This window comes from Egretta garzetta, unplaced genomic scaffold, assembly GCF_000687185.1.
Source record: "Egretta garzetta isolate BGI_Z169 unplaced genomic scaffold, ASM68718v1 scaffold404, whole genome shotgun sequence".
Taxonomy (NCBI): Eukaryota; Metazoa; Chordata; class Aves; order Pelecaniformes; family Ardeidae; genus Egretta; species Egretta garzetta.
Window position 1 is genome coordinate 637408 of NW_009259323.1, and position 9193 is coordinate 646600.

Sequence of the window (9193 nt, forward strand, 5' to 3'; positions counted from 1 at the left end):
CTGAAACAAGGACGGCCCGCCCCCCACCCACAGCCAAAATCCTGGCAAGGCTGCTGCCACCGCGTGCGTTGTGGAATCGTTACAGGGAGCAGCTGGAATTACCTAACCCATGACAAGGTGTAAAAATCTGGTCATTTTGATACTTACGGGCTTCCTTGGGCCTACAGGCTCTGAAGCAAGGAGATATTCTGCCGCTGTGTGGCGCTGTTCACTGCTCTGTTTTAGTCCAGTTAAGAAACCCCTGGCAATGAGCTCTAAGAGCTGCATGCTTTTGGTCTCTGAAAATTAGGAGAGCATTGGGCTTAAGTAATGGCTAGAACATGGCAACACTGCTGGAATTACAACCAGAAATAAAGCTTGTGTAGAATAACGAGGACACCAGAGCAAGCGATCCTTCTACAGCCTGAGCTACAAAACTTCAGCTAGAAGTGAGACCATTCCTAGCAGACACAGAGCAGCTCACTCCTCTTGCACAGAGACCAGCAGAAACCCATCTCCTTCCCAGGGATGCACAGGCAAAGTCACGGGGCAATGGATATTCACAGCAGGGCTGCAGCAGCAAGTAAGAGAAGCCATGGAGATCCCAGCAGCGGGACACCCCTCCAAGGCAACATCCTCAAAGGAGCAGTCCCAGCTGAGCCAGGAATTCAGAAAACAAAGGTTCACCCACCAAAAACCATGGCCCCAAACGTGGGTAGCTGGACGGGGTGAGCAGCGCACATTTCCACCTTCCTCCGGGGCTCCCAGGACAAGCCCCGTGGCCAGGTGCTGTCACCGCTGCTCTCGGGGTGAAAACCAGCTTTTGGCCCATAGTAACACTGCGGCAAAGCGTGTCTAACTAAATAAATGATGTTGTTTACAGCTGGAAGATGGTCTCCATTACACAACGCGGCCATCCCAGCCAAGCTTCCAGGGAGAAGCTGTTATCTGGGGGTTGCTGCTTGAAAAAATGAAGACAACAGAACTAGCTGCAGCCAACACAGCAATTCAACAGCACCAGAAACCTAATCTGCTTCTGCAGAAAACAATGGACCTGCCGATTTGTCCAATTCACACTTATTGCTGGGCATATCATGTGTTTGGGTTTTTAGCCACTGTCTGGACAGAACTCGCAAAGCAGGGGAAAGGAAACCCAAATCTGTAACATGAAAAAAGCTGAGACAGACCAAGAAATTAAGAGCAGGGAAATGCACCTGAAGGGAGGGGGCTGAGAGAAGGTGCTTCAAACACATCAAAAACCTGAGAACTCCAGCAGAAAGAAATGAGGGGGAAAACAAAAATCAAGAGAGTGAGAAAAGACAAGAGCAGCAACTGTGTCACTGGTTGCCCTCCTGACACATCAGCTGCAAGAACCGGGTTTAGTCCTCTGGGCATGGTAAGCAAAATAACCTGCCTGCAGATTGCCGATCCCCGGCTGCCAGGTGCATCAATCAGCCCCGACTGCACTTTTCCTTTTCACTCTGGATACAGGATGAAAACCAAGGAGGGGCCCAAGGACATGGGCTTTTAGGGACCTGAGCCCGGCTCTAGCTTCTCAGTGAGACCTTCAGAGCTGCTGGAGACAGGCAGCGCCCTGGGACAGGCGTGCGCCCTGGGGGTGCTCTGCCTTTTGCCCACAGGGATCACCTTGGAGCTGGCTCGGGGCTCATCCCCAGAAGAAGCTCCACCAGGACACAGCACTCCCCCGCACATGGGCACTGGTAGGGAGCGGGAGGACAGCCTGAGCCCAGGGCCTCTGCCAGCACGAGCAGCCACGCCGGGCTGGGAGCCCCCATCTCTCATCCAGGTGGCAGAGATGCTCTCAGCTGCCTTTGCTGAAGCCCGAACTGGAGAAAAGTACAAAAATCCGCCCCCAACCAGAGGGGTTTTTGAGCAAACTGCCAAGCAGATCCTGCGAAGGGTGATCAGCCCAGGAGCAGGAGCCTCTCCCAGACGGATCCTGAGGGAAGCCTGTTACCTGCTGCTGTTTGCAGAGGGCAGGAGGTGGGAAAAACCACTGTCAGAGCGTGATGCTTGGCTGAGAAATCTCCCTGCCTCTCGGTAATGCTCTTTACAGCAGGCGGCACTTAATCGGCTTTTATCCGCCTAAAGACTTGATCCCCATTGGTCTGCAGCAGGAAGAACCAGCTAATTTATTTTCACGGTGCACTAAAAGCACAGCCCAACTGACCCTGCAATGCTCACGGTTCACCTATCCAAAAGGTACACGCTCTTTTTCTTACCTCCTTCTCTACTATCCATCAGGTGTTAGCTGTGGTGGCTGACTTGTGGCTGGTCATGTTCTTTCTTGTTATATTTATATTTACTTGTGCAGCAAAGGCTGAACTGAGTCTGAATACCTCTGATTCATGCCCAAGCATGTGCAAATGTGCACCTGAAGAGATTATCCACTGTAACAGAGCCGGACTGAGAGCCCTCCCTGGAGAAATAGCAGCATCCACCGTCTCTTTAAACCTCTCCAATAACTATTTGCGGATTCTCACCACCAACACCTTCAGAAACCTGACTTTCCTCCACAGCCTCTGGCTAGATGGAAACAATCTGACTTTCCTGTCCCCAGGGACCTTCCACGCTCTCAGCAAGCTGCGAGAGCTGCACCTCAGCAGAAATTCACGCCTCACCTACTTGCATGCAAACACTTTCAGAGGACTCCTAAATCTCATCAGCCTGGATTTGTCCCACTGCAATATCTTCGAAATCCACCCGCTTCTATTTTCACACCTGCCTTCTTTAGAAAGACTCAATTTAGCCTCCAATAACATGCGGTACGTCCCACAAGCTTTTAGGAACCTCTCCAGCCTCACAAGGCTGTCCCTGGAGGGCAACCACATAGAAGCCATTGGCAGAGATTCCCTGAAAGACCTGGAAACCCTGTATGATCTGAATCTCAGGAAGAATCGGATATGGATCATTCAAAATGGCGCTTTTACAAAGCTTCTCAGATTGGGCATGTTAAATTTAGGACACAACTTCATCGCTGATTTGCCTAATCAGCTTTTCGATGGGTTGATCCAGCTCAAGACCATGCACCTTGAAGCCAACAGAATCACTGCTATCGACTGCACCTTCAGACATCTGCTGAACTTGAGGAACTTGTACCTGAACAACAACCAGATCTCCTTGATCTCAGACTCTGCTTTCTCGTACCTAAACAAGCTGCACTTCCTTCACCTGAGCAAGAACAACCTCAGCTCCCTCCCCATCCACTTGTTTGCTGACCTGCCGAAACTGAAGTATGTGTTTTTATCCCACAACCCCTGGAAATGCGACTGCAAGATGCTTTGGTTCTGGCGGTGGACCACGACACGCAGGGGAGTGATCGAAGGGCTGCACTGTGCCTTCCTGGGCCCTCACAACACAACAGCACTCGATGTCCCCCATCCAGGGGACCTGATGGACTGCATGGTGCCACCTGAGCTGGCAGGCGAAGACAAGTGCAGGGTGGCTGGTACCAGCGTGGCTCCCGGGGCCCCCACTCTCCCCAGCAAAGTCATCCTTCTGGCACTTGTCTGCCACACATGGTATTTTGCGAGGGGATGGGACACCTCCATTGCCACATTTTGACAATGTTTAAATTTTTAACTGGAGGCCACTTATTTCTTTTCTCGCTATTTGTTTGTGAACAACGGTTTTCATTAAAGGTGGGGTTTATATGGAAATAGCGGGATTTTATTATATAGGAATAAATGCTTTCATTCATGGGCAATGCTCAAATCTGAAATGCTAATATCAAAATTCAATGTAAATGTTCACGCGGAGAGGACAAGCTCACATTAGCAAGTTCAGGAATGGGCTTGTGCTGGGTGATGTCAGGCTGGGAAGCGTGGCCCCGCCACAGCTTCTGTCCTCCCCGTTTCCCAACTGACCACAGCCACATGTGATCTTTCGGGGAAGGGCTGCCTTCCTGCACGCAGCCCACGCTGGGGATATTGTGAGTACTGCTGAAGTAGGGATTAATTGCAGATGTTCCAGCACATCTGGAGTCCCTAGAAAAGGCTCAGTCCATCAGCATCTCTGTGAACGTGAGGTAGCTTCCCACAGCTGGCACATGATGTGCTTTGCTCTTAGAATATTAGACAGTGTTGGACAATTGGGCAAAAACGTCACCAAGTAAAACATTTTATGGCTCAGCTGCACCTTGCAGTATTAAGCCCCAGCTAATGTGGCTCTGCGTTTACCCCTGCAAAGAGCTCATTTGTCTCAGGGATGGTCTGTACGAGTTGTTTCTCCCTGCATTTTCTCAGCAAGCTCTGGCATGGCAACACACCAGTGCCGTATCGCCAGGTCATCCAGTCCAACCCCCTTGCAGTGAGCAGGGACATCTTCAACTGGGTCAGGTTGCTCAGAGCCCCATCGAACCTTGTGCTGAATGTTTCCAGGGACGGGGCATCTACCACCTTTCTGGGCAACCCATTCCAGTGTTTCACCACCCTCACTGTAAAAAATTTCTTCCTTATATCTAGTCTAAACCTATCCTCTTTTAGTTTAAAGCATTATCCTTTGTTCTATCGCAACAGGCCCTACTAAAAAGTTTGTCCACATCTTTCTTGTAAGCCCCTTTAAGTACTGAAAGGCCACAATATGGTCTCCCTGGAGCCTTCTCCAGGCTGAGCAACCCCAACTCTCTCAGTCTTTCCTCATAGGAGAGGTGCTCCTGCCCTTGGATCATCTTCATGGCCCTCCTCTGGACCCACTCCAACAGGTCCGTGTCTTTTCTGTGCTGAGGGCTCCAGAGCTGGATGCAGCACTGCAGGTGAGGTCTCACCAGAGCAGAGTAGAGGGGCAGAATCCCCTCCCTTGACCTGCTGGCCACACTGCTGGGGATGCAGCCAAGGGTACGGTTGGCTGCCTGGGCTGCGAGAGCACATTGCCAGCTCATGTCCAGCTTTTCATCCACCAGTACCCCCAAGTCCTTCTCTGCAGGGCTGCTCTCAATCCCTTCATCCCCCAGCCTGTATTGATAGCAGGGGTTGCCCCGACCTGGGTGCAGATCCTTGCACTTGGCTTTGTTGAGCTTCACATGGGCCCACTTCTCAAGCTTGTCCAGGTCCCTCAGGCATGTCAACTGCACCACTCAGCTTGGTGTCATCTGCAAAATTGCTGAGGGTGCACTCAATCCCACTGTCTATGCCATCAATGAAGATATTAAATGGTGCTGGTCCGAACACATACCCCTGATGGACACCACTTGTCACTGATCTCCATCTGGACATTGAGCCATTGACCACTACACTCTGTGTGTGACCATCCAACTAATTCCTCATCCACTGAACAGCCCACCCATCAAATCCAAATCTCTCCAATTTAGCAAGAAGGATGTTATGGGGGACCATGTCAAAGGCTTTACAGAAGTCCAGCTAGATAACGTCCGTAGTTCTTCTCTTATCCACTGATGTAGTCACATCCAGAAATATTAAGTATTTTTGGGTGCTTCTTCCTTTGCAAGATCATTGACTTGCAACATGTTCCTGGCCAGACAGCACACCTCACTGGGCTAAACCCCTGCCTGGCACAGACCCCCTTGCAGAAGGAAACCTCTCTGCTCTGCAGGAAGCACTTCCCCATGCTGGGTCGCAGGAGCAGCCCCACAGCCAGAACCAGCACCACCATTTGCCAGCGCCCAACCAAAGTGTCTGGCACTCACAGTAACAGCGATGGCAAATCCTCTCCTTCGGGCACCAGGCACAATCAGCGCTGGCTATTTGCACTTGGCAGATCTGGATTTCCTGCAGAGATTAAATTGTGCCACAGCTAGAGTGAGCCTGCCCGTGGGGACCTGTCCTGTGGAATTAGCATGGTCTTCCCTTGGCGGAAGACACAATCAGCACAGACAGCATTTGTGCCTCAGTGTCTCTTTGTTTTCCACCTTTGGGAGACTTCAGGAATTTAGTAATTCCTAAAGCCATGGTGAGCAGAGCCCCCGCCGACCATGGCTGCCTCCCTTGCTCTGGCCTTGTGCTATGGTTTAACCCGGACGGCAGCTGAGCACCACCCCGTCGCTTGCTCACTCCCCCCCCCCTGCAGTGGGATGGGGGAGAGAATCAGAAAAAAACGAGGGGAAAAAAAAGTAATTGTGGGTTGAGTTAAAGGCAGTTTAATAGGACAGAAAAGGAAGGGGTAATAATAATAACAACAACAGCAGCAGCAACTATAAAAGAATATACAAAATAAGTGATGCACGATGCAATTACTCACCACCCACCAACTGATGCCCAGCCAGTCCCTGAGCAGCGGTCACCCTGGCCCTCGCCCCGGTAAGTCCCCCCCTGTTTCTATACTGAGCCCAAAGCCATATGTATGGTAGGCAATACCCCTTTGGCCAGTTTGGGTCAGCTGTCCCGCTGGCAGGGCATGGGAAGCTGAAAAGTCCTTGACTGGTGTTAAGTGCTACTTCGCAACAACCAAGCCATCAGTGTGTTATCAACATTCTTCTCATGCTAAATCCAAAACACAGCGCTGTGCCAGCTACTAGGGGAAAAAAATTAACTCTATCCCAGCCAAAACAAGCACACTTTGCCAGCGGCCATGCAGGCTGGTGGCAGCACAGCCAAGTCTAAGAATGTTGTTCTGTACAGCTCTTTGGCTTTTTCTGGCTTTCAGTGATTATTTCTCACCTGACCTCTAAAAGCAAGAGCACCTAGATAACCCTGCAGAGGGATGACCAAATTTTCAGGAATTATCGCTGTATAAACACTTGCCACAGAACATGCCCAGTGTTTACTGAGCATTCACAGAAGGAAGTAACACAACATGTGGCAGACACACCACATTTGTCCTTGTCCTTAGAGGAATTATCCCAAGCTGGTAAGAGATAAGAGAAAAATAAACCTTTGCTTAGTGCTGAAAACACACAAACCAGCACATTTTGACAAGGGGAACCTGCCGTGGAGTGCAGAGCAAGACCAACCTTTGCTGCTGAAGCAGTGAAGGGACGAACTGGGGCTGCACAACAAAACCACACACACTATCTCCCTGGTTATCAGATTTGTGATTAGATTTGTGCAAAGTATTCTATGGTCAATACATTTGTGCTTTACGTTTTGCTTGTGCTGTTTCATCATTTGTTTGTGCATTCAGCACCATCCTCACTTTCCTCAGCTTTGCATACTTTGGGAGGTAGTGGAAAAAATCTCCAGTTTGTTTCTTGCTTTTGCATTCCTCGCTGCCATCGATCTGCAATAGAAAAAGGCAGAAGTAAAAAACAAGCAAGCAAGATCCACCTCGGCAATTTTTTAAAGTGCCTACAAAATCAGATTTTTTCTATTGAAAAATATAAATTGGTGAAAAGTTTATGTGAAGGAGAGCCTTGCCTCCTCTGGATGCTTGCAGAAAATAGTCCTTCTGCTTTTACGCCACCACCTCCTTAAACACTGAACAGAAGTGCAACTAAATTGCTCCTGTGCTATGAAGCAGTGACAGAAATACTTAAGAAGTTGTACACGGCAGGCTGGGGAAGAACATGTGGCTGCATTTTTTATCCACAAAAAATGAAACTTGCAAGGAATACAAGAAAAAATTCCATCAAAAAACATAGGCCCTGAAGATGCAGTCTGGGCTTGGAAAGACATTTGAAGGAGATCCTTGAGATTAAGGACAACAACCAGGGCAGCAGCAAGCTCGACTAAAAAAAAAAATTCAGCATGAACAAAGCTGACTGTTAAAAAACCTTGGAAATGAAAGCCTGTAATTGAATAAACAAAACTAATTAATTGAATAAATAAAACCAAATAATTCAATATGAAGGTGCAAAAAGACTTGCAGGAACAAAGAAATGTACTAAAGCTTACTCCGGCTGGAAACTTCTAGAGTTTTTGACAGAACAGAAACTATTTTGAAACCTTGCTTGCCAGGGGCTTTCTTCTGAGAACGCACGGGGGTTTACCCTGCCTGCCCTGCACTGGACCTTCGCTGCGAGATCTCTGCTTTGCTTTGACCCAAACCTTTTCTTCAAGTTAACCCATTTCTTAAATACATCCAGCACAAGGAGATGCTTTCCCATTCAGTAATTAGCAGAGTATCCATTTTTCCCCTTTTAAACTGATACCAGGAGGCAAAAGCGACAAGAAAGGACAGATGCACGTGGTCACTTCCAAGGTCTAAGAATTTGGACCTTTCCAGTCAGTGCTATAAATCACTAGACCACTGTTTCAGTGGGGTGGATGTGACTCTACTTACGGTATATCGTTCCATCTTCAGTGAAAAAACATGCAATTTCCTGTGGGAAGCTTTGTTTACATATTTTCTTATGAAAAAATCGTACCAGTGGAAAGTTCCCAGCTAGCGGTACGTGAGGCTTCATGCAATAAACCACTGGGAGGGTTTGCGGGCACTCCTGGAACTCTGAGCAGCGAGCGCTCCCAGCTGCTGCTGTTGCACCCTGTGCCCTGACCCCTGCGGCAGGCAGGACCCCTGCATGCCTCAGGTGCACCAGCCCCTCTCCAGCTCCCTGCCAAATTCCTCCCTTTCACTTGCCCTGTTTTCATCTCCTACACATAGAAAAATTAAGTCACAGAATCACAGAATGGCAAGGGTTGGAAGAGACCTCGGGAGATCATCTAGTCCAACCCCCCTGCTAAAGCAGGTTCTCCTAGAGCATGTTACACAGGACATCGTCCAGGCGGGTTTTGAGTATCTCCAGAGAAGTCCCTATCACTCAACCAGCCCTCGTACAAACTTGCACCTCTGGAGCCCACATGAGGCATGCTGCTATAGAAGCTGCTGCTTTAAGTAAACGTGTTCCTCCTCTGCTTTTCATGGAGCATTCCCTGCTGGGCTCCCAGCAGCACCAAGGCTTTGAAGGACCAGCCCCTGACAGCGGATTCGCATCTGGCCACTCCAGATGAGGCGAGGTGGCCTGTGGCACCGCAGCCGCCAAGCAGCAGCCGCAGGGGGGCACAGGAAGGTTCTGACCAGAGGAGGGGGGCTGAGAAGGAGGCGGCATCTCACTCCGACCGCCATTTTCAAACCAAGCAAGGAAAATGGATAAAGAAAGAAGCTCTCAAGCGCCAAACCCAAAAGTTTCTCCAAGAAGCTGCATCTCCACACTCTCCTGTCCCAAACTTGCGATTCCCAAAGCATCGCGGTTTATTGCACGTTTTCAGGCGTCAGTGATGCCCCGGCATCCGCGCTTCCCTGGCCTCCCGCCCCCGAGCAGGTCACCCTGCACCCGGGGGGCCCGGCCCCCGCCCCGGAG

General features: G+C 49.8%; 1 protein-coding gene across 1 annotated transcript; it reads left to right on the top strand.

Annotated features, from left to right (window-relative positions):
• Positions 1-2277: 2277 nt before the first annotated feature.
• Positions 2278-3564, top strand: LOC104124281 (nyctalopin-like). The gene has a single exon (XM_009636603.2). The coding sequence runs from the start codon at positions 2278-2280 to the stop codon at positions 3562-3564; it is 1287 nt and encodes a 428-aa protein (XP_009634898.2).
• Positions 3565-9193: the final 5629 nt, after the last annotated feature.